General features: G+C 34.5%; 1 protein-coding gene across 1 annotated transcript in view; it reads left to right on the forward strand.

Moving 5' to 3' along the window:
- The window catches only part of HTR2C (5-hydroxytryptamine receptor 2C), a 141,446-nt gene that overhangs the window by 59,669 nt on the left and 56,461 nt on the right, over positions 1-25,316 (forward strand). Inside the window, exon 3 of the mRNA XM_040265115.1 lies at positions 8,581-8,781. Within this exon, the coding sequence (XP_040121049.1) occupies positions 8,581-8,781 (201 nt within the window). The remainder of the gene's footprint in view (positions 1-8,580; positions 8,782-25,316) is intronic.

Genomic DNA, 25,316 nt, shown 5'->3' on the forward strand with positions numbered 1-25,316 from the left:
TGAAGAATTTACAATTCAGTCAGACCACATGGAAGGGCTTCTACGGTGGCTGGAAAAGTACTATTTACTTTTTTGGTTATCCTTTTACCCATTTTTAAGCATACATTTCAGTAGCATTATGTATATTTACACTATTGTGAAGCGATCATCACTATCCATTTCCAGAACTCATCATTCCAAATTGAAACTCTGAACTCATTAAACAATAACTCCTCATACTCCCTTCCTCCAGCTGCTACCATTCTACTTTCTGTCTCCATGAATTTGACTATTTTAGGAACCTCATGTAAGTGGAATTGTCCCTTTGTGTCTGACTTATTTCACTAAGAATAATGTCTTTAAGTTTCCTCCATGTTGTAGCATGTATCTTAATTTCATTCTTTTGAACATGAAACAATAGTCCATTGTACATATGTTTGTGTGTATGTGTAGCAATTGTACTTCTGATCTCTTTCTTTTCTATCTTTTTTTGCTTCATGAAATTCGAAGCTCTGCTCTCAGGTACATAAATATTTAGTATGGTTAGATCCCTTTGAGGAATTGACACCCTTATCATTATAAAATGGTCACTGTTATCCCTAGTAACATTCTTTGATCTGAAATTTACTTTGTCTAATATTAATATATAACCCCAGCATTCTTTGATTAGTACTTGCAGAGTTTATCTCTTTATATTCTCTTACTATATACCTATCTACATTATATTTAAACTTGTAGGTTTCTTATAGACAGTATATAGTATTTTTATACTTTTTTAATCCAACAAGGCTAGTTCTTTAAATTGATACAAATTACACCTTATATCATTTACATTTAATGCAATCATTAATTCTCTTTTTCTTTACTTTTTAATTACTTTTTTCTTCTCTTAATTACTTTTTTCCTCTTCTGAATTATTTGGTGGGTCCTGCATTTTATTTTAGTATTCCATTTTCATTGATATATTGATTTTTTGCTATATTCTTTGTACAATTTTTTAACATAAATTTATTTATTTTAATTGGAGGTTAATTACTTTACAATATTGTGTTGGTTTTGCCATACAAATTTTAATGATTGTGTTTGGATTAAAATATACATAGCTAATCTGTCATAATTTCCTAGTAATTAATGTTACTTCAAGCAAATATAAAAATCTTACATCCATATAGGCTCCTTAAGCCTTTGCCTTTTTGTTTTAATTATAGTATGGAATTTACCTATATACATTGAGAACCTTCTCAGATGATGTAATAATTTTTGTTTTTGACAGTCACATATCTTTTAAAGACCTAAGAAAAAAAAAATAATTATTTTATTTTTCCAGATTGTTTACCATTTCTGTTGTTCCTCATTTATTCTTAAAGTTTATAAGTTTTCTTTCTTTCTGAAGAACATCATTAAATTTGTTTAAAGTAAGTCTCCTGGCAATCAATTTCTTAGTTTCCTTTCATAAGAAAATCTTTTTATTTCACATTCATTTTCTGAAGATAGTTTCACTGGATATAAAATTCCAAATTGTGATTATACCTTCTGGTCTCTCATGAAAAAGTCATTTTTCTCAGCAGCTTTAAGAATTTTTTTCTTTATCTTTTGTTTTCACCGGATTATGATGTGTCTCGGCATGATTTTCTTTGGTTTAACCGTGTGGGCTTTGCAGAACTTCGTAAATTTGTAGATTTATTTTTCATTGAATATGAAATTTTTTAGCCCATTGTTTCTTCACATAGTTTTCTCCTGTACCAATATCTCCTCTCTCAAGATTTCAAAGGCATAAATATTAGGTGTGTTCCTATAGTCGTTGTCCCATAGTTCCTACAGTGCTCATTTATTTTTAATTTTTTCTCATTCTTGTTCATTTGGATAATTCCTATTGATCTACATTCAATTTTAATGACTCTTCATCTATCATATCCATTCTTCTATTGGGCCCACCCAGTGATTTTTTTTTCAGCTCTAAACTCTTCATTTGTTTCTTTTTCATAAGTACTACTTCTTATTTGTGAAGTTCTCTTTCTGTTAATTTCAAGAATATCCACCCCTCCTTCATTGAGTATGGTTATGGTAGCTGCTTTAAAGTCTCTGTAAATTTCTGCCTTGTCCAGTTTTTAAACTAAATGTACTTGAAATGTATTTAACGCATTACTGTTTATATTTGTTCTTGGTTTTCGTTATCAAATGTAAGGGGGAATTCTATTTATCTCTATATAATTAATTAAAGTTTTAATTAGGAATGGCTCCTGTATTTTATAGCATTTTATAAAGTTATTCTTAAGAATAAAGCTCATAAACTTTCTTTACAAATGTTAATATAAGAGACTATATTGGCAGATTTTTATGATATTAAATTATCGTTACATTCTTGAACTAAATTTTGTTTTACTGTGATGTTTTACTCATTTTACTCTTTGCTGGATTATATTTGTGAATATTTTGTTTGTAATTTTGAATCTATATCAATGAATGCTATTTGTCTCTAGTCTCATTTTTTCAGTATTTTGTAAGTTTTGATACTGACACTGTATTATTTTATGAAATGAACTGAAGAAATTTTAAAACTTTTATTATGTTTGTTCATCTTTTCATATATGTTAACTTAAAGACATCAATTATAACTTCTCATTTACATTTTAGCTTTGGCATTATTTTACAGTCCAACATTCCACATCTCTTAATCATTATCAGAATACTAGAAAATTGGTATTTTCTCTGTGGTGGGGTTATGATCTGCAGGGTAAGGATATTCCTTTATACAAGTAACAAATATTTATTGCACCAAACAAATGTTATCTCCAACATTTCATAGAAATAAATCCCTTTTATTTTTTCATTTCAACAAATGAACTGAAATTTTACAGTGTCTATTATTCAGTCTTTGCCATTATTGTCAATATTAGTGGTGATGCCTGTGAGTTTTGGTTACTAATCTTGTATTCTGATGTAATCTTTGATGTAATCTTTGAATGAATAAATGAGTGAATATAGGAAAATGTCTTACAAAACACTGTGCAATTTTTGCTTCTGAAAACAAGATTTTATCTCATTCGACTAACTGATCTCCCTCATGGAAAATTATGTTATATGGCCTTTTTGCTATGAACTTCCAACAAACTTTTCACATATTGTAAAGTAATTAACCTCCAATTAAAATAAATAAATTTATATTAAAAAATTTATCTAAAGAAAATACACTTTAATTCCATTAAGACAACTTGAAAAATCCATTTGTCTTCTTACAAAGACAAACAAAAACTAAATTTTCACCGAAATTCTAAATATTTTGAATTAAAATGTCTGTAGTGAAATCCAGGAAAAACATTTTTGATAAAAACCTTAGGGAATAATTATAATCAGACAAGTTTGAGAAAACTTGGCTTACATAAATTCAGAGAAAGTTTTCTGCAATTATTTTTGATAATGAAGTTAATCTGCTGCTGCTAAGTCACTTCAGTCATGTCCGACTCTGTGCGACCCCATAGACGGCAGTCCACCAGGCTTCCACGTCCCTGGGATTCTCCAGGCAAGAACACTGGAGTGGGTTGCCATTTCCTTCTCCAATGCACAAAAGTGAAAGTGAAGTCGCTCAGTAGTGTCCGACTCTTAGCGACCCCATGGACTGCAGCCTATGGGATTTCCCAGGCAAGAGTACTGGAGTGGGGTGCCATTGCCTTCTCCGATGAAGTTAATCTAGAAATCGATAATTTAACTAACTCATTCTGATATTGCTATCTTTGGGATAGGTTTTACTTTAGGTGCTTGTTCATTCCCTTTGTTTTTGGATTTTGCTGTCTTACAGGTTTGGAAGTAGACTTCTTGAAAAACCTGCATAAGAAATATTGTCCTGTATTGTTTAAAAAAAAACAATTGTATTTATTATTTAATAAATAGTGTATGGTGATAGGAAGTACCTTTGTGTTTGGGGGGAAAAAAAGTCAGATTTGGAGCAAAAATCTGTAGACTTGAACAAGTCTGAGACTTCGAGACACATTTTCCTCACACTGTAGGGTAATAGAGTTGACACTACAGCTCTATGGAATAGAACTAAAACTGAAGTACCTAACTAACACTGCTAACACTGTGCTTGGTATAAGATACTGTGTAATAGCTGTTGCCATTTTTGCCATTATTAAATGTGTAATTGCTGAGAACTGAGAACTGACTAGACAGTGGATCTGCAGAGTGGATCTGCACCTTACTGAGAATGTATATTGGCATATGATGAAGTTGGGGCTTCCCTGAGAGCCAAGCTGATAAAGAATCCACCTGCAATGCAGGAGCCCCTGATTTGATTCCTGAGTTGAGAAGGCCCTCTGGAGAAGGGATAGGCTACCCATTCCAGTATTCTTGGGCTTCCCTGGTGGCTCAGACAGTAAAGAATCAACCTGCAACATAAGAGACCTGGGCTCAATCCCTGGGTTGAGAAGATCCCCTGGAAGAGAGCATGGAAACCCATTCCAGTATGCTTGCTAGGAGAATCCCCATGGACAGAGAAGTCTTGAGGATTAACTCCATGGGGTCCCAAAGAGTTGGGCATGACTGAGTAACTAAGCACAGCACAGCATGATGAAGTTGGATTTAGGGTGATGTTATAATCTGTTGAGGGGGATATATTCATTTACAAATTTAACAAATATTTATTGAGTACCTGCTTTGTGCCATGCACCTATGTATCATGAATTAAATAGTAGAAAAATAAAACACAGAGAACAACATTGACTTAATGCGTCTTATATTCCAGTGGTTATAGAAACAAAATTCTCCACATAATGACAGTCAGGTGATACTTGTGTATTTGAAACAAAATTGGAAAAGTAATTTCTGGCATCACTGACTCAATGGGCATGCGTTTGAGTAAACTCCAGGAGTTGGTGATGGACAAGGAGGCCTGGCGTGCTGCAGTCCATGGGGTCACAAAGAGTTGGACATGACTGAGCGACTGAACTGAACTGAACTGAATTTCTACAAATGGAACAGGTTGAGAATAAACAAACCCTCAATATAATCAACTTCTGGGTAGATACAATCTGAGGAGATTACAAGATAATGATGAACAGAAATGAACATTCATCAATATTTTGTTTAGAATAATTCTTAATAACTTCTTTGATTTCTTTGTTTTGCTCCTTGAATTCTAATGGTTGTTAGTTACACTTCTGGAATTGCCAGTGGAAAGTGAAAGTGAAAGTCTCTCAGTCCCGTCTGACTCTTTGCAACCCCTTGGACTACACAGTCCATGGAATTCTCTAGGCCACAATACTGGAGTGGGTAGCCTTTCCCATCTCCAGGGGATCTTCCCAACCCAGGGACTGTACTCATGTCTCCCACACTGCAGGTGGATTCTTACCAGCTGAGCCAAAAGGAAAGCCCAAGAATACTGAAGTGGGTAGCCTATCCCTTCTCCAGAGGACCTTCCCGATCCAGGAATTGAGCCAGGGTCTCCTGCATTGCAGGAGGATTCTTTACCAACTGAGCTATCAGGCAAGCCCATCAATTCTAAACACAATACAAAAATAACTCTAAACGTGCTGGAGAAAAACCTAAAACAAAGATTCTGGGGTTTCTTAAGACTTGGAAGAAGTGAACAACACTGGTTGAGTTTACACATTTCATGACTTATTAGCCAAAGAGGAAGATGCAGTCTATGCCAGGTGAAATACTAAACTTCCCAAAAATCTGTAGTTTTAGTAGCTCAGAGGAACTGAAGACAGAGTTTGAGAAAATCTCAAAACTAAAAGTTGAGGGAGAATCTAGGAAAGGATAGAGATAGAATGAACCACAGATTCTTCTCTGGGGAACCATAAACTCTGCTTATATCTCTAGTTGACCTCTGAACCATGCATGTCTAGGGGAAAAAATCTAAATTCTTGAGTTGCCACATTATAAAGTTCAAAGTATTCAAGTTTCATCAAAGGTAAGAAGAATGCAAAGAAACTAGAAAGTATGATTCCTTCATAGTTAAAAAAAAGAAGAAAATGATACTGAGGAAGCCTAGGCATTAGACTTAAATAGACAGGCTTTAAATCAACTCTCAAAATGCTCAAATAGCCAAAGGAAACCATGGACAAAGAACCAAAGGAAATAAGGAAAATGTCATCTCAACAAAGAATAGCAATAAAGGAATATAAATTATAAAAATAAATAGAAATTTGGAGGACGAAAAATACAAAAACTGAAGTTAATTTACTAGACTCATTCAACTGCAGAACTGAGAAAAAAGAAGGAAAAATTGAAGAACTTTGAGACAGATCGATTGAGATCATCCAGTGTGAGAAGAAAGAGAAAAGATGAAGGAAAATGAACAGCACCCTAGAGACACGTGAGGCACTATCAAGTTTACTAACACATGCATAATGATAGTGCCAGAAGAGGAGGAGAAGGGGGAAAACATGCAGAAAGAAATTTAAGGAACTATTGGCCAAAATTTTCCGCACTTTGAGGAAAGATATGAAACTACATGTATAAGAAGCTCAATGAACTCTATAAACATATATTATTTCAAGAGATCCACACCAAGACATTATGGTCAAAATTATACAGGATCTTTAATAAGATTAATAATGAATTTCTCTTTAGCAACTATGGGGGCCAGAAGGCAGTGAGATTGCATATTTAAAGCATGCAACAACAACAAAAATTCTGTCAATCAAGAATTCTGTATATGGCAAAACTATAAACTCTACTTCAAAAAATGGAGAAATTGAGATTTAAGGCACATTACAGTCAACAGAATTGATAAACCCTCAACTAAAAATACTATGAAAAAAAGAGAGAAGACACAAATTTCTAAAATTAAAAATGAAAGTGGTGAGGGGCATTATGACTGAACTTAGAGAAATTAAAAGAATTATAAAATAATAAATGAACAATTGTACTCCAACAAACCACATAACCTAAATTGAACAAATTCCTAGAAACATGCAAACTACTAAAAGTGTCTCAAGAAGAAATAAAGACTCTGATAACAAGTAAAGACATTTTATCAATAATCAAAAAACCCGCCAGCAAGACAAGTCCTGGACCAGATGGCTCCACTGGAAAATTTTATCAGTCATTTAAAAAAGAATTAACACCAGTATTTTTCAAACTCCTACAAAATAAAAGATGAGGGAACAAATGTACTCATTCTATGAGATCAGCATTATCCAGATACCAAAGCCAGATTACAACAAAAGACAAGTATAGACCAATGTCACTTTTGAATATAGATGCAAAAAATCCTCAACAAAATAAAAGCAAACTAAATTTGGCATCATATTATACACCATGACCAAGTGTGACTTATCCCAGGAATGAAAGATGGCTCAGCATATAAAAGTCAATTAATGTAATACATCACATTAATACAATAAAGGTAAGAGAAGCACACGATCATCTCTGCTGATAGAGAAAAGGCATTTAGCAAACCATCACTTTTTCATGATAAAAACATGCAACAAACTGGGTATAAAAGGAAACTTCCTCAACACAATAAAGGGCATTTATGAAAAACCCACAGTTAACATCTGACTCAATAATGAAAGAATGAAAGATTACTCTTTAAGATCAGGAAAAAGACAAGACATTTGCTTTCACTACTTACACTTAACATTGCACTGGAAATTCTATCTAGAGAAATCAAACAAGAAAGAAAATAAAAGGCAGATGAAAACTGGAAAAGAAAAAATAAAATTACCACTTTTCACAGGTGACATGATCTTTCATATAGAATATCCTAAAAAACCCACACATAAAAGTATAGATCTAATAAATGAATTCAGCAAAGTTGGAGGATACAAGATTAATACATGAAAATTAATTAGAGTTCTATACAGGAGAAATGAGAAAATCATAAACGAAATTGAGAAAACAATTCAATTTACAAGAGCATCCAAAGAAATCTCAACTGATAAGAGCATCAGTGATAGAAAAGAATGAAGTATTGATAGAAGCTACAAAATGGAAGAACCTTAATCCCAGAGGGATGGTATGGGGAGGGAGGTGGGAGGGGGGCTCAGGATTGGGAACACCTGTATACCTGTGGCAGATTCATGTTGATGTATGGCAAAACCAATACAATATTGTAAAGTAAATAATAATAATAATAAAATTTTTAAAAAAATACTGTGTTAAGTGAAGAAAGACACAAAAGGTTGCCTACTGTATGATTCTGATTATATGAAATACCCAGATTAGCTAAATTCAAGAGATAAAAAGCAAATAAGAAATTTTCAGGGGCTGGGGAGGGGGACAGGGAGGGGGACAAAAAATGGGAAAATGGAGAGTGACTGCTTAATGGGTAGCAGTTTCCTTTTGCAATGATGAAATGTTTTAGAACTAGAAAGAGGGGATGGTTGCATGATGATGTGAATGGACTAAATGCTTCAGGATTGTACAATTTAAAATGGTAAATTTTATGATAAGTAAGTTTTACCTCAATAAAAAATAATATATGTAACACTGAATGCGTTATTGTTATTGTCATCATCATTACTATGGACAAACAATGCGTACCAAATTTCCCTTCCTTTTAAAAATTTAGATCATGCGAAAAAATAGACTGAAACTATAGTCGGTATAATTTGCATAACATGTTATTCTTGTCTTCTCTCTGTTCTCTTTCAGATTATGTCTGGCCACTACCTAGATATTTGTGCCCCGTCTGGATTTCTTTAGATGTTTTATTTTCTACAGCGTCCATCATGCACCTCTGCGCTATTTCGCTGGATCGGTATGTAGCAATACGTAATCCTATTGAGCATAGCCGTTTCAATTCACGGACTAAGGCCATCATGAAGATTGCTATTGTTTGGGCAATTTCTTTAGGTAATTAACTTTCTTGGCCAGTAGAATTGCAGCGGCTATGCTCAATACTTTCGGATTATGTACTGTGAACAACGTACAGACGTCGACTGGTAACATTTGCGTTTAATCGGGATTCTTCTAGTTAATGATTATTCTTAACCTATTTATCTGATATTTAGGTTAACAATAATGAAAGAAATATAAAGCATATGAATATGCAAAAGTAAAGTTTCCGTTTATGCTGCTAATTATTTTGTGAGTCAAAGTGCCAATGAATTCTGCAACACAGACGCATAACTGAGATATTTAAAATGATTTGAAGATGACAAAAATATATGGCAAAGTCTAAATTTTTAAAATAGAGCATTTAAATCTTGGAAAAGATAAATCTATCCCAGAATATTAATCTTAACATTTCTATTCTAACTGTATATCTCCAGTAGAAAATTTTATAGTGCAATACAAATCTTCACAAAGTAAACATGCCTAAATTTATGCCGTTAATCTACTTAAAATATACTATTTACCCCTTGTTTTTAAATATATCTTTGAATTCTGGTTATACAAAAGGAAAAACATCTATTGGTTTCTTTGAAGATTCAGGGGAGGTTGATAGGAGAGAAATGATCATCTTATTGCTTATATTTAAAATATGCATACCTTCAGTTCAGTCAGTCAGTTCAGTTGCTCAGTCATGTCAGACTCTTTGCAACTCCATGGACGCAGCACGCCAGGCCTCCCTGTCCATCACCAACTCCCGGAGTTCACTCAGACTCACGTCCATTGAGTCAGTGATGCCATCCAGCCATCTCATCTTCTGTCATCCCCTTCTGCTCCTGTCTTCAGTCTTTCCCAGCATCAGGGTCTCTTCCAATGAGTCACTTCTTCACTTCAGGTGGCCAAAGTGTTGGAGTTTCAGCTTCAGCATCAGTCCTTCCAATGACTATTCAGGACTGACTTCCTTTAGAATGGACTAGTTGGATCTCCTTGCAGGCCAAGGGACTCTCAAGAGTCTTCTCCAACACCACAGTTCAAAAGCATCAATTCTTCAGTGCTCAGCTTTCTTTATAGTCCAGCTCTCACATCCATACATGACTACTGGCAAAACCATAGCTTTGACTAGATAGACCTTTCTTGGCAAGGTAATGTCTCTGGTTTTTAATATGCTGTCTAGGTTGGTCATAGCTTTTCTTCCTAGGATTAAGCATCTTTTAATTTCATGGCTGCAGTCACCATCTGCAGTGATTTTGGAGCCCAAAAAATTAAAGTCTCTCACTGTTTCCATTGTTTTCCCATCTATTTGCTGTGAAGTGATGGACCACTAATATTCAAGTCACAGAATTTAACTGATTGGTATATAAGGGCTTTTATAATCCATTTTTATATTAAATAATTCTTCAAAGTTATGTTTCTGTAAAAGATTCCAGTAAATTTTACAAGATCAAGACTATGTTTCTGATATCATCGAAAGATTTTTGACTCTGGGTTTATTGATAAAGTAAATTTTAGTTTTAAGATTGTTCTATTATAGGTGGCTACACACACACACATCTTTAGATAAGAAGCAATGAAACATCTCCCAGAAAGGAAAGTGAACCTATATACACAATTTGAACTACATGTTCAAAGGTTTTCAGATTTTTACCATCTCCATCCTGAAGAGCTTCTCTAGGAAGATGCTAGTTCTTATGGTGCTTACAAAAGAAATACACAGCTAAATTAAATCAGAATATTAGACGCATTCAGTTCAGTTCAGTTGCTCAGTCATGTCCAACTCTTTCCAACCCCATCGACTGCAGCATGCCAGGCTCCCAACTCCCGGGGCTTACTCAAACTTATGTCCATCAAGTCGGTGATGTCATCCAACCATCTCATCCTGTCATCCCCTTCTCCCACCTTCAATCTTTCCCAGCATCAGGGTCTTTTCCAGTGAGTCAGTTCTTCACATCAAGTGGCCAAAGTATTGGAATTTCAACTTCAGTATCAGTCCTTCCAATGAATATTCAGGACTAATTTCCTTTAGGATTGACTGGCTGGATCTCCTTGCAGTCCAAGGGACTCCAAGAGTCTTCTCCAACACCACAGTTCAAAAGCATCAATTACTTTCTAATAATTACAAAAAGTATTAGCTTCCAACAATTACAGCCTGGGTAATTTAGACAGATTCTTGTGCTAAAGACAATAAAAATATGGAAAAAAATTATAAGCATTGAGAAGATAATAAAATAGTGAGACATCCAGAAAGACAGAAATCCAGAAAAATGAGTATGACTTTTGGATAATGTCTGCTAATGAAGCATTTGCAAACCTAAAGATGTGATAACAGGTTGAGAAGCTCATTCTAATCTCATGAGCCTGGCAAAGGTAAACCAACTTGAGCTTATTTTTGGATCCCAAAGGCCTGTACACTAGAAATACAGATGAAGCAGAATTAAACCACCGTTGACATGGAGTTCAGGCTTCGTTCAAGTCACCTATGTAACCGAAAAAATATTGAGCCTGGAAATTGGAATAAAGTAATTTCATATTCTTGACCTTTCTAATTTTCTTGATGGAAGCAAAAAAAAAAAAAAATCCTAGGTTTGAAATTGTTTCTTTCAATTATTTTTAATTCCTGTAACTGAAATACAATGATAAATAGGCACATGAAGAAATGAGACAACGTGAACCATATCAGTTCAGTTCAGTTGCTCAGTCATGTCAGACTCTTTGCGACCCCATGGACTGCAGCATGCCAGGCTTCCCTGTCCATCCCCAACTCCCGGAACTTGCTCAAACTCATGTCCATTGAGTTGGGGATGCCATTCAACCGTTTTATCCTCTGTTGTCCCCTTATCGTCTTGCCTTCAATCTTTCCCAGCATCAGGGTCTTTTCCAATGAGTCAATTTTTACATCAGGAGGCCAAAGTATTGGAGTTTCAGCTTCAACATCAGTCCTTCATTGGAAGGAGTCACTGGAAAAGAAGAAATAAGAAAACAAGACAGTGTGTTTTGTTTGTAGTGTGCACATGGAAATTAGAGCTTCCCTGGTAGCTCAGCTGGTAAAGAATCTGCCTGCAATGCATGAGACCCCGGTTCAATTCCTGAGTCGGGAAGATCCCCTGAAAGAACGTATAGGCTAACCACTCCAGTGTTCTTGGGCTTCCCTGGTGGCTCAGATGGTAAAGAATTTACCTGCAATGTGGGAGACCTGGGTTTGATCCTTGGGTTGGGAAGAACCCCTGGAGGAGGACATGGCAACCCACTCCAGTATTCCTGCCTGGAGACTTCCCATGGACAGAGGATCCTGGCAGGCTACAGTCCACAGGGTCACAAAGAGTCAGACACAACTGAGAGGCTAAGCATAGCACAGCACATGAAAATTATAAGCTGAACTTAAATATATCAGCAAGAAAATGCAAACTATAAAGCATGACATTTAAGATACAATCAGTAAACAATGAGAAAATGTGGAACTTAAGCATTAACATGAAAACTTTAGAACTCAAAGGCAGATTAGACAAGAGAAAGCATTACTGGACGAGAAGGCTAAGAGAGCATTACTGGATGTCAGTTACAGGAAACTGTGATGAATGAATCAAGGAAAATTGGAAGGTTATAAAAGAGAAAATAAGAAGATAATAGACAGATAGTATAAAATTAGAAGAGTTCCACAAGGTGAGAAAAGAATGGTAGGAAAGCAAGATTTGAAGAAATAATGGCTTTTCAAATTGATGAAAGACACGGCACAGTTACTCATATTTAAAGAGCTCAACAAGTCTCAAGCAGAATGAATAAAAAGCAGTCCATATTTAGAACCATCATAGTGACACTGCAGAAAAAGAGAAAATATAAATCAACCTTAAAGAAAAAATGTTCAGGTTCAGTTCAATAAAGCAACAATAAGATGGATGAATGCCTTCTCAACAACAGTGAGAACCACTGTTCAACACTACCTTCAACACTACCCTTCAAATGGTAGTGTCAATATATGTATAACTGATATATGTATAACTGAGTCCCTTCACTGATCATCTGAAATTATCACATTATTAATCAGCTATACCGCAATACAAAATAAAGTTTTTAAAAAGTGAATGATAAATTAGAATCATATATTCAGCAAAATTATAGAATCACTCAAGAATCAAAGTGAAATAAAGATGTTATCAGACAAGCAAAAACTAAGAGAACATGACAAAAGCAGACTCCTACTTAACAAAATAATAAAGGATATTCTTCAAACAAATGGCCACAAATGGAAGGCTGGAGATGCAGGAAGTGACGAAATGAAATACAAATGGTAATTGTGAAGTTAAACATAAACATTGACTTATAAAACAATAATGATAATTTTTATGGAGCTCAATGTATTAATGAAACTAAAGTTCACAAAACAACAGCATATAAGAACAGAGGGTTGAAAGTAAATCTTTCATTTTCTAGGAGAAAAATAAAAACAATATTTAATATTAAGCTTTGATGACTAAGTATAACATGTCCATTGAAAGGTAATCACTAATAGAAAAGAAATGTTTAACTTCCAAATTTATAGAAAAATATTAGAGAATAATATAATAAATCCAAAAGGAGGCAATAAAATATTAAAAGAAAAGAAATACAAATCAGGTGGCAAAATATAGAAACATCTAAGGTGGCAGAATTAAAACCAAATATATCCATAGTTATATTCATTATAAATGGAAGTAAATATTCTAAGACTCTCAGACAAGAGTTGAAAAAATAATCTATGTGTTTATAAGAAGCATATACAAATCATAAGGAAAGTAAAGGATTAAAAAGGTAATCCACAAAAGCACTAACCAATAGAAAGACTGTGCAGCTATGTTAACAATTTACCAATATATATTTTTCAGCAAAAAATAATAATTTTAAAGAAAAGTTACTTCATAATGATGAAGGATTTAATTCATTTGGAAGACACAGCATAATAAACATGTATATGTGTAATAATATGGCCTCAACATTACTAAGTCAAAAATGGACAGAATTGTACACAGACAAATCTGAAATCATGGTATAAGATTTTAACACACACTTTTCAGTGATTGTATGAGGACAATAAAAAAAGCTGAACTCGTTGACAAGTGAAAAATACATATTTCTGTCATTTACATAAGAAATATTTCTCAAAATTGACCATATATTTGACCATAAATTAATTCTCAATAAATTTCAAGTGTTGGAGTCATAAAGTGATTCAAATTCAAATGAAATAGAAATGTTTACCAAAAGGTAAGTAGAAAAATCTACATATATTTTTAAATTAAGAAATTATCTCCCAATAAGCTTTGACCCAATGGACTTAGAATCCACTGATGACTCATCTCTGAACCATTTATTATTATGTGATTGTAGACTGATAATTTTTCTCACTTTATTATTCTTTCTTCCTTTATTAGTTGGCATAATGTAAGGAAGGATTTTCTTGCCCACTTTGTTATTCATTTATTTGTATTGGTAAAGACTCCTGAATTCTTTTGTAATCAGTATAACTTAATTCATTCCTATTCTTAATTATTTTGATGCTCAAGTCATCCCAGATTTGTCCAATGAGAACCCTTTTGATATGTCCCATCAGTACTTTGAGCATTTCCTTACTTCCTGCCATTGATTTTACCAGGTTTACCCTTTCTTTTCCATGTCCCAGTTTTGCAATCAGTTATTTCATACAAGGAACCCCCCCTTTTATTTAGTGGTCAAATGTTTTATAAACCAATAAGAAATCTTGGTATAGTCATTGCTACTAGGATATAGTTACTTCTATACATCTATGCCTTTAATTCCTATCCAGTAACACAAGACTCTTCGACTACTTTCCCAATTCCTTGTTATTCCTCATTTTTCTCACAGTGAGTAATGTGGTCCTCAAAAGCATCAATATATTTATTTATTATTTATATTTTCTAAATCCTACAATACAAAAATTCATTTCAGAATTCTTATCTTCATACCACTCAATAAATAAAATGCTATGTTTAAAATTGCATTACAATATTTTCTGTCTTTAGAATGTTTCCCACTGAGGATATAGATCAAAGCTCTGTGTCCAAACTGCCAGAATTAGGATGAATTTTTTTCTTCTATGTGGTTCTGTTACCAATTCTTTACAGTTAGGGATTGTTTTGGTTTCTGTATGCATTCAGTATTGATTTATTCCTATCTTGTTGCCTTTGTTTTTTAATACATAAAACCTCAGAGGTTTTTAATATGTACAAACTTAAAAAGAAAAAAACACCTTAATATAATGTCCCCAAAGTCAAAAGTATGCAAATAGTATATTCAGAGAAATGTCACTCTTTCTTTTCATGTTTGGTTAACCCATTCACTGATTTCCGGAATATATTTTGAAGTTTATTTTTGCAAAAAAAAAAACTATATATATTTCTGTTTATCCTTTCTTAAATAAAAGATAAAATATTACATACATGTTAACACTTTGCTGTTCTTTACTTGGTAATATGTCCTGGGAATCACTCTCTATCAATTCATAGGAAGATGGTAGATGTAAACCCAGATATCATGTAAATGATTTATACACTCTTTAATTATTTTTTCTAATACTCATTAGGACTGTATTTTACAGATATATTATAATTTATTTAATCAGTCTCCTGTGTAATGTGAGTATTTAAGTTGTTTCTAATATTTTGCAATTACCAATAATTCCACCAGAAATAATGTTCATACCATTCTCTTTCTAACTCTGTTGTGCTTCATATTTTTGGAAGTTTAATTTCAGCAAAAATTCCAAGAAGCAGAGTTGATTTATCAAGAGATAAATGTACACATATACATTTCACTAGGGGTTGAGCTATTTTTTTTTACTTCTAAGAAAGTGGATTTGCCCAAAATCTTGTTAACGAAGTATAGTTTAAAACTTTAAATTTTTGCCAATCTAATAGGTGAGATACGTTATCTAAGTACAGTTTTAACATTCTATTATAGCTGAAGTTGAGCTTGTTTTCATGTTTGTCACTATTAATTCAGTTTTTCACAAAGTGTGTTCTGTTTTTCATATCTTTATTTCTCAATTTTGAAACTCTTTTTACATAAAAAATAATACACATTTCACATGTAAATGAAAATAATATATTTGCTATTGCTATATCGCATGGTGTTTTTGCCAAGCAAAATTATTATTATTATTTTGCAGTTCATTTTATCAATCAAATTTCCTTACTATGTTCAGGTATAGTTATATATTCTCTTCTCATAGTCAGGTTAAATAATAAATTACTCATGTTTTCCTCATTTTTTTTGCATTTAGGCCCCCAATCCATTTGGAGTTAATGTTTGTCTGTGGTGAGATATCCATTTAATTGTTTTTAATGTAAATTTATGATGCTTGGGGCTGGTGCACTGGGACAACCATTTAATTTTATCTCCTTCCATATAACCATTCATTTGTCTCAGGCTTGTTACTCAAAAAGTCGATCTACTCTGATATATGATGCCATCTTTATAGCATGTGAAATTTTCTTACATATCTGGGCCTATCTCTGAAGTTTATATTCTATCCTATTAGTGTGTCTCTTTATGTGCTAATTCCACACTGTTTTAATTATGAAAGTTTTATAATAAATGTTATCATCTGATATAATTAATCACCATTCATTGCTCTTGCTTTTCAGAACTTGCTTAGAAATTCCAAGATGTTTAATTTTCCCTATGAGCTTTAACATTAACTTTACTTCCATTTTAAAAGCTTGTTTGTATTTTGATAGGGGTCTGTTTATAAATTTAGAAGAAATAAACAACTGAATTAAAAAAAAAATACTTTCTAGGTTATGGCCACGCTATCTCTCAGACCATACAGCAATCTTATTATATAGTCACTCTCATGTCCTCCTTATCACTATCTGTAATCTATCTCATAAGAATTAATCTTGCAACTTTGTCACTCTACTGAAACAATCTTTGTGAATTCATTAGTGACTTCTTCCAGTTCTAGTTCAGTCACTCAGTTGTGTCTGACTCTTTGCGAACCCACGAATCGCAGCACGCCAGGCCTCCCTGACCATCACCATCTCCCGGAGTTCACTCAGACTCACGTCCATCGAGTCAGTGATGCCATCCAGCCATCTCATCCTCGGTCGTCCCCTTCTCCTCCTGCCCCCAATCCCTCCCAGCATCAGTCTTTTCCAATGAGTCAACTCTTCGCATGAGGTGGCCAAAGTACTGGAGTTTCAGCTTCAGCATCATTCCTTCCAAAGAAATCCCAGGGTTGATCTCCTTCAGAATGGACTGGTTGGATCTCCTTGCAGTCCAAGGGACTCTCAAGAGTCTTCTCCAACACCACACTTCAAAAGCATCAATGCTTCAGCGCTCAGCCTTCTTCACAGTCCAGCTCTCACATCCATACATGACCACAGGAAGAACCATAGCCTTGACTAGACGGACCTTAGTCGGCAAAGTAATGTCTCTGCTTTTCAATATGCTATCTAGGTTGGTCATACCTTTCCTTCCCAGGAGTAAGCGTCTTTTAATTTCATGGCTGCAGTCACCATCTGCAGTGATTTTGGAGCCCCCCAAAATAAATTCTGACACTGTTTCTACTGTTTCCCCATCTATTTCCCATGAAGTGATGGGACCGAATGCCATGGTCTTTGTTTTCTGAATGTTGAGCTTAAGCCAACTTTTTCATTCTCCTCTTTTACTTTCATCAAGAGGCTTTTTAGCTCCTCTTCACTTTCTGCCATAAGGGTGGTGTCATCTGCATATCTGAGGTTATTGATATTTCTCTGGGCAATCTTGATTCCAGCTTGTGTTTCCTCCAGTCCAGCGTTTCTCATGATGTACTCTGCATAGAAGTTAAATAAGCAGGGTGACAATATACAGCCTTGATGGACTCCTTTTCCTATTTGGAACCAGTCCGTTGTCCCATGTCCAATTCTAACTGTTCCTTCCTGATCTGCATACAGATTTCTCAAGAGGCAGGTCAGGTGGTCTGGTATTCCCATCTCTTTCAGAATTTTCCACAGTTTGTTGTGATCCACACAGTCAAAGGCTTTGGCATAGTCAAGAAAGCAGAAATAGATGTTTTTCTGGAACTCTCTTGCTTTTTCCATGATCCAGCAGATGTTGGCAATTTGATCTCTGGTTCCTCTGCCTTTTCTAAAACCAGCTTGAACATCAGGGAGTTCACAGTTCAGTGACTTCTTAATCATTTATTAAATAATTGTTACTTATCAAGGTGTTTGGTCTCAGGATTTCTGTACACACTTAAATGTTATTGAAGACCCCAAAGAACTTTTGTTTATATGAATTATATCTATTTAAAAATAGATACATATCTGTCTATAAATTAAAATTGAGAAAAATTTAAATTATGTGTGGATTTATTTAAAAATGCTAAACCTAATACATGTTAACATAAATAACATAGCTCTATGAAAAATAGCTATATTTTCCAAAGAAATGAAATTAGTGAATAGAGTAGCATTGTCAAACTTTTTTCAGATCTCTTTATCTTTTGGCTTAGAAGACAGATTCTCATCTTTGCTGCTGCATCTAATCTGCTGTAATGAGCTGCTTTGGTTAAATTATGTGAATAAAATGTATAACCTAATTAGAGATAGATAGCTTCAATACAGTGAAATGTTTTAATAATGTTTTCAGATAATAGTAAACACTATTTTTTTTGACACTACGCTAAAATTCAGTAAGTGGTAGTTTCTTAAGTTTAGTTGCAATGTGGAATCGGAAGCCATATCACTGAACTTTTCATATGCTGTTACATTAAAATCCACTAATCTGTCTTGCATTTTGAAAAATATTTTATCCATGCTTTCTTTAATAACATCAAGTGTAGATATTTTGGAAAATTATTTCACTGAGTTGTGTACATTTTTAAAATGTTAATACAATACCAAAAATCACATGCATTAATAATTCCTACCAATCTTATCAGAAAGCACTCTAAACATAGAGAAAGTATCACGCTTTCCTGGACAGATACAAGTTTCCCAAAGTTCCAATATTCACCTGAAAGCTCAAGCTTTATCATGGTAGCACATACCATTTCTTTTTTGCTTGACACAACAGATTCAACTCATCCATCTTTGAGAAAATATCTGCCAGTTATCCAAGTATGAATAACTCTAGTGTGTCTTGCAGTCATTCTTTCAAATGAAAATGTTATTCCATGGGAAAAAAGGCTAGTTCATCTTCCAATTCTAACAATTGCTGAAGTGCTTTTCCACAAAGCAACTGTCTTATGTCAATATGCAGCAGAAGTGCTCTATGTATACTTCCATTTCATCACATGGATTATTCAGTACAGTTCAGTTCAGTCACTCAGTCGTGTCCAACTCTGCAACCCCATGAATCACAGCACGCCAGGCCTCCCTGTTCATCACCATCTCCCACAGTTCACTCAGACTCACGTCCATCAAGTCAGTGATACCATCCAGCCATCTCATCCTCAGTCATCCCCTTCTCCTCCTGCCCCTAACCCCTCCCAACATCAGAGTCTTTTCCAATGAGTCAGCTCTTCGCATGAGGTGGCCAAAGTACTGGAGCTTCAGCTTCAGCATCATTCCTTCCAAAGTAATCCCAGGGTTGATCTCCTTCAGAATGGGCTGGTTGGATCTCCTTGCAGTCCAAGGGACTCTCAAGAGTCTTCTCCAACACCACAGCTCAAAAGCATCAATTCTTCGGTGCTCAGCCTTCTTCACAGTCCAATTCTCACATCCATACATGACCACAGGAAAAACCATAGCCTTGACTAGATGGACCTTAGTCGGCAAAGTAATGTCTCTGCTTTTCAATATGCTATTTTAGGTTGGTCATAACTTTTCTTCCAAGGAGTAAGCGTCTTTTAATTTCATGGCTGCAATCACCATCTGCAGTGATTTTGGAGCCCCCCAAAATAAAGTCTGACACTGTTTCCACTGTTTCCCCATCTATTTCCCATGAAGTGATGGGACCGGATGCCATGATCTTCATTTTCTGAATGTTGAGCTTTAGGGTCAAAATTTCATAAAATTAATATTTATTTCTACTGCTTCATTAAAGACATTCTTAAGTAAGATTGGCTCTTTTTCCCCCCTGAAAGTATGTGGTGGTAAGCAATACAAGGACTACTTTTACAATTCAGTATCACTAGCTTGACTTCATGCTAAGGTATCAGCCTGGTGTTCTTCAGTCGATGGGGCCTCAAAGAGTCAGATACGCATAAGTGACTGAACAACAACAAATCAACAGTTTTACTCACCATTATTTTGCAGCATGTAACCACACAGTGAAAACAGCAAATAAAATATTAGTATTATTATGGGAATAGTTTTGACTTCATAAAACCACTGATATTCTTAGAGACTCTGAGGTACCCATGGACCAAATTTTAAGAACTATGTTTCCAACTCTAGCTTTCCCTGTGTCATTTGAAACAATGGAAGATTGCTTTCCTAATTCTCTCATCCTTTGCATGCTACATCAGTTTTCTTTGATTTTCTTTTCTTCCATCTTTCTATCTGCTCTTATCCAATTCATTTTCCACTTTACTCTCACTCTTCCTAGCATTCTGTCCATTCCAATTGCTTATATACTTTTCCTGGCTTACTTCATCCACAGAAATTCTTAAAATCTATCTATGGATGAATCTCAAATACTTCTATTTATTTCTATTAGATTATCTATCCAGATCTCTAGCTTAAGCTGTATTGAGATGAATGTTGGGTATGTATATTTCAAATGCCATCTCACCAAGATTGTACTCATCACCTTTCTCTCTTTTCCATTTTTCCCTCCTCCTACACTTTTGTTTCTCAAGTGTGTTCTCAAAGTAACAGCATCTCCCATATACCCAAAAAGAAGTCTGAGATTTATTTTAGACTCGTTCTCTTACTTCCCATAGCAAATCAACATAACTTGTTCTTAATATTTCTCCTTAGTATTTCTCACATTCCATTTTCTCCATTTCCTCAGTTGCTTTCTTTCTTTAAGCTTTTATTGTTAATCATTCATGCACCCACAACTCCTTCTCTCCTATCTCTGCAGCAGAGATAGTTCTTAGCATATCCAAGATATAGCTTCACTTCCTTAAGTGAGCTAGGTATTCCATGACAATAAGAACTAAAGATTCTTCTCCAAATCTTCCTGTTCAATTATTGAGAGTATTTCTTTAAATGTTGCTTTTCTGTCATTTCCTCTGTGCCTTGTTTTGTGCTTTGTTTGATTTCTTAATCATCTGGCTTTTGCATACTGATTCACCCTTCTCCTTTGGCCAGGGCTGTTTTAGATTGCTACACAAAATTCTCTGTCATATTAATGATTTAATTATTTGAACAGTCAATAAGGAATTTTGTCCACCTTCATGATTCATTAGTAGCCATAGTCCACAAATTCAATTCATACCCTCAGGATATTCCTTCTTTCAACATCTTGTCAACATATCAGTAATACATGGTTGATAGTGTTGTTCAAGTGTACTTTTTTGTTTCTTCTACTAGTTTTATGAATTACTGATTGATCAAGTTTTCCAGGTTTACTGACATGCAATTTACATATAACGTTATGTAATTTTAAGGTGTTCAACATGGTGATTGGATGTACATTTATATTGTGAAAAGATCACCATAATAATGTTACTTAACACATTCATTACCTCACATAGTTACCTTTTGTGTATCTGTGTGTGTGGTAAGAATCTTTATGATTTTCTCTCTGAGTAACTTTCAAATATACCATAAGTATTGTTAACTATAGTCACCCAATGTTGTGCATAAGATCTACTTTACAACTTGAAGTTTGTACCCTTTGAGCAACATATCCCCATTTCCCTACTCCTTGACCTCTGGCAAGCACCAGTGTACTCTTTGGGGGCTTCCCTGGTAGCTCAGTTGATAAAGAATCCACCTGCAATGCAGGAGACCCTGGTTCGATTCCTGGGTCTGGAAGATCCCCTGGAGAAGGGATAGGCTACCCACTCCAGTATTCTTGGGCTTCCCTGGTAGTTCAGATGGTAAAGAATCTGCCTGCAATGCAGGAGACCTGGTTTTTATGTCTGGATTGGGAAGATCCCCTGAATGAGGGCATGGCAACCCACTCCAGTATTCTTGCCTGGAGACTGCCTGGAGCCTGGCGGGCTATAGTCCATGGGATTGCAGAGTCAGACATGACTGAGCAACTAAGCACACACAGCACAATGTACTCTTTATTTCTATGAGTTTTCTTTTTTAGATAACATGTGTAAGTGAGATTACTTTTCTTTGTCTCTCTGACTTTTTTTTTCCAGTAAGCTTAATGTCCTCAAGGCTCATCCATGTTGTTGCAAGTAGCAGGATTCCCTTCATTTTTAAGGCTAAATAATATTCCGTTGTGTTGTGTGTATGTGTATGTGTGTGTGTGTGTCATAACTTCTTTATCCATTCCTCCACCGACATACACTTAGGTTGTGTCCACATCTTGGCTATAGTGAATAATACTGCAATGAATATAAAAGACTATCTTCAAGATAGTGATTTCATTTCCTTTGCATATATGCCCATAAGGTGGATTATTGGTTCATATGATAGATATATGTTTAATTATTTTTGAAGAATCTCCAGACTGTTTTCCATAGTGATAATATCAATCTACACTCCCATCAGAAGTACAGCAGGGCTCCTTTTTTTCCCACCTCTTTGCCAGCACTTGATATCTCTTGTTTTGCTTTTTTTGTTTTGTTTTGTTCTGATGAGAGTGACATATCTCACTGTACTTTTAGTTTTCCATTTCTCTGATGATTAGTGATTCTGACCACCTTTTCAGGTATTGATTGTCCATGTACATGTCTTCTTTGGAAAAATATCTATTCAGGTTCTCTACCCATTTTTAAAAAATTTTAAATAAGCTTCTTGAGATAATTTTAGATTCACATGTGATTCTAAGAAATAAGATAGAGAGATCCTTTATACTCTGTTCCCAGTTTTCTGAATGGTAGCATCTTTCTTAAACCATTTTAATTGGATTATTTCTTTTTTGCTTTGCTATTGACTTGTATGAATTCCTTATTTATTTTGGATATTAACCCTTATCAGCTGTAGGGTTTACAAATATTTTCTCCCACCTTATAGGTTGTCTTTTTCACTCAATTTGTTGTTTCTTTTGCTGTGCAAAAGCTTTTTAGTTTGATGTAGTCCCACTTGTTTATTTCTGCTTTAGTTGTTTGTGCTTTTGGTGTCATATAAAAAAAATCTTTGCCAAGACCAATGTCAAGGAATGATTTCACTACATTTTCTTCTGTAACTCTTAAAAGTTTAGGTCTTACATTTAAGACTTTAATGCATTTCAAGTTTAATTTGTGTAAATGGTATAAGGGTACAAATTCATTCTTTAACATATGAATATCCAGTTTCTCCAGCACTATTTTTTTAAGAGACTATCTTTTTCACAGGGAGTACTCTTGGCTCCTTTGTCAAATATTAGTTGACTATATGCATGGATTTATTTCTTGGTTCCTGACTCTGTTCCACTGGTATATGTGTCTATTTTTAAGCCAATACCATCCTGCTTTGATTACTATAGCTTTGTGATACAGTTTGAAATCTGGAAGCATGATCCTTCCCTCTTTGTTCTTCTTTCTCAAGATTGTTTTGGCTGTCTGTGATCTTTTGTGATTCCTTACAGATTTTAGGATTTTTTTAAAATATTTTTGTGAAAAATGCCATTGAAGTTTTGATAGAAATTGCATTGAACCTATAGATGGATTTGAGTAGCATGAGCATTTTAACAAAATTAATTTTTCTCTTCCATGAATATGGGATTTTTTTTCATTTATTTGTACTTTCTTCAATTTCTTTCACCAAAGTCTTAGAGTTTCCAGGGTACAGTTCTCTTACCAAATTAGTTAAGTTTATTTCTGAATATTTTATTGCCTTTAATGCTATTGTAAATGGGCTTATTTTCTTTACTTCTTTTTCAAATAGGTTATTTTTAGTGTATAAAAGTGCAACTGATTTCTGTATATTGATAATATATTGTGAAACATTATTAAATTAGTTCATTAGTTCTAATAGTTTTTGGGTAGTCTAGAATTTTCTATGTATAGATCTGTTTCTGTAAAGAGAGACAATTTTACTTCTTCCTTTTCAATTTGAATATCTTTTTTTTTTTCCTTGCCTAACTGCTCTGGCTAGGACTTCCAGTATTATGCTGAATATAAGTAGTGACAATGGGCACCTTTGACTCATTCTTAATCTTAGAAAAATATTTAAACCTTTTACCATTAAATATTATGTTAGCTCTGGACTTGTCATAAGGAGCCCTTATTATGTTGAGATACATGTCTTCATTTAAAAAAAAAAGATTTATTTGTTTATTTTTGGCTGTGCTGGTTCTTCATTGCTGTGGGCTGGCTTTCTCTAGTTGTGGTGAGTGGGGACTACTCTGTAGTTGCAATGCACAGGCTTCTCATTGCAGTGGCTTCTCTTTTTGTAGCACACAGGGTTAGTTGCTCTGAGGCATGTGGGATCTTCCTGGATCAGGGAACGAACCCATGTCCCCAGCATTTGCAGGCAGATTCTTAACTTCTGGACCACCAGGGAAGACCTGAGATACATGTTTTCTATACACAACTTCTTGAGAATTTTTATCATGAAAAAGTTTTGTAAATGCTTTTTTTGTGCATCTGTTGAGAGGATCATATGATTTTTATCCTTGATTATATTAATATGGTGTATCACATTTATTAATTTGTGTATTTTCAACCAACTTTTCAGCCCAACTATAAATCCCACTTAATCATGGTGCATTTTCCTTCTAATGTGCTGTTGAATTCAGTTTGCTAGTGTAGATGACCTTGAAACATCGTGGGGGTTAGGGATGCCAAACTCTGCACAGTTAAAAACTCCTATATACCTTTTCAATCAACACTCAATACCTGAAGTTCTGCATCCACATATTCAACAACCAAGTTTCATGCATACTAAGTCATTTCAGTCATGTCAACTCTTTGCGACCATATGGACTGTACCCCACTAGGCTCCTTTGTCCATGGGAATCTCCAGGGAAGAATACTGGAGTGGGTTGCCACTCCCTTCTCCAGGAAATCTTCCTAACCCAGGGATCAAACCTGCATCTCTTACATCTCCTGCATTGGCAGTCAGATTCTTTATCAGTAATGCCACCTAAGAAGCCCACAGTTGCATAGTACTGTATTTTTTTTTAAAATTCTATTGAGATATAATTGCTTTACAATATGATATTACTTTTAGATGTACAACATAGTAATTCAAATTCTTTATAGATTATATTCCATTTAAAGTTACTAGAAAATGTTGGCTATAATACCTGTGCTGTACAATATGTTCTTGTAACATATCTATTTTATACATAGTAATTTGTACCTCTTAATCCCCTACCCTGTCTTGCCCCTCTACCCTTCCCTCTTCACACTGGTAACTACTAGTTTGTTCTCTATATCTATGAGTCCTTTCTGTTTTGTTATATTTATTTGTTTGTTTTATTTTTTAAATTCCACATATAGGTAATAGCATACAATGTTTGTCTTTATCTGATTATTTCACTAAGCATAATAACCTTCAAGTCCATCCATGTTGTTACAAATGGCA

The sequence above is a fragment of the Oryx dammah genome, unplaced genomic scaffold, assembly GCF_014754425.2.
Source record: "Oryx dammah isolate SB20612 unplaced genomic scaffold, SCBI_Odam_1.1 HiC_scaffold_23, whole genome shotgun sequence".
In the NCBI taxonomy this organism is placed as follows: domain Eukaryota; kingdom Metazoa; phylum Chordata; class Mammalia; order Artiodactyla; family Bovidae; genus Oryx; species Oryx dammah.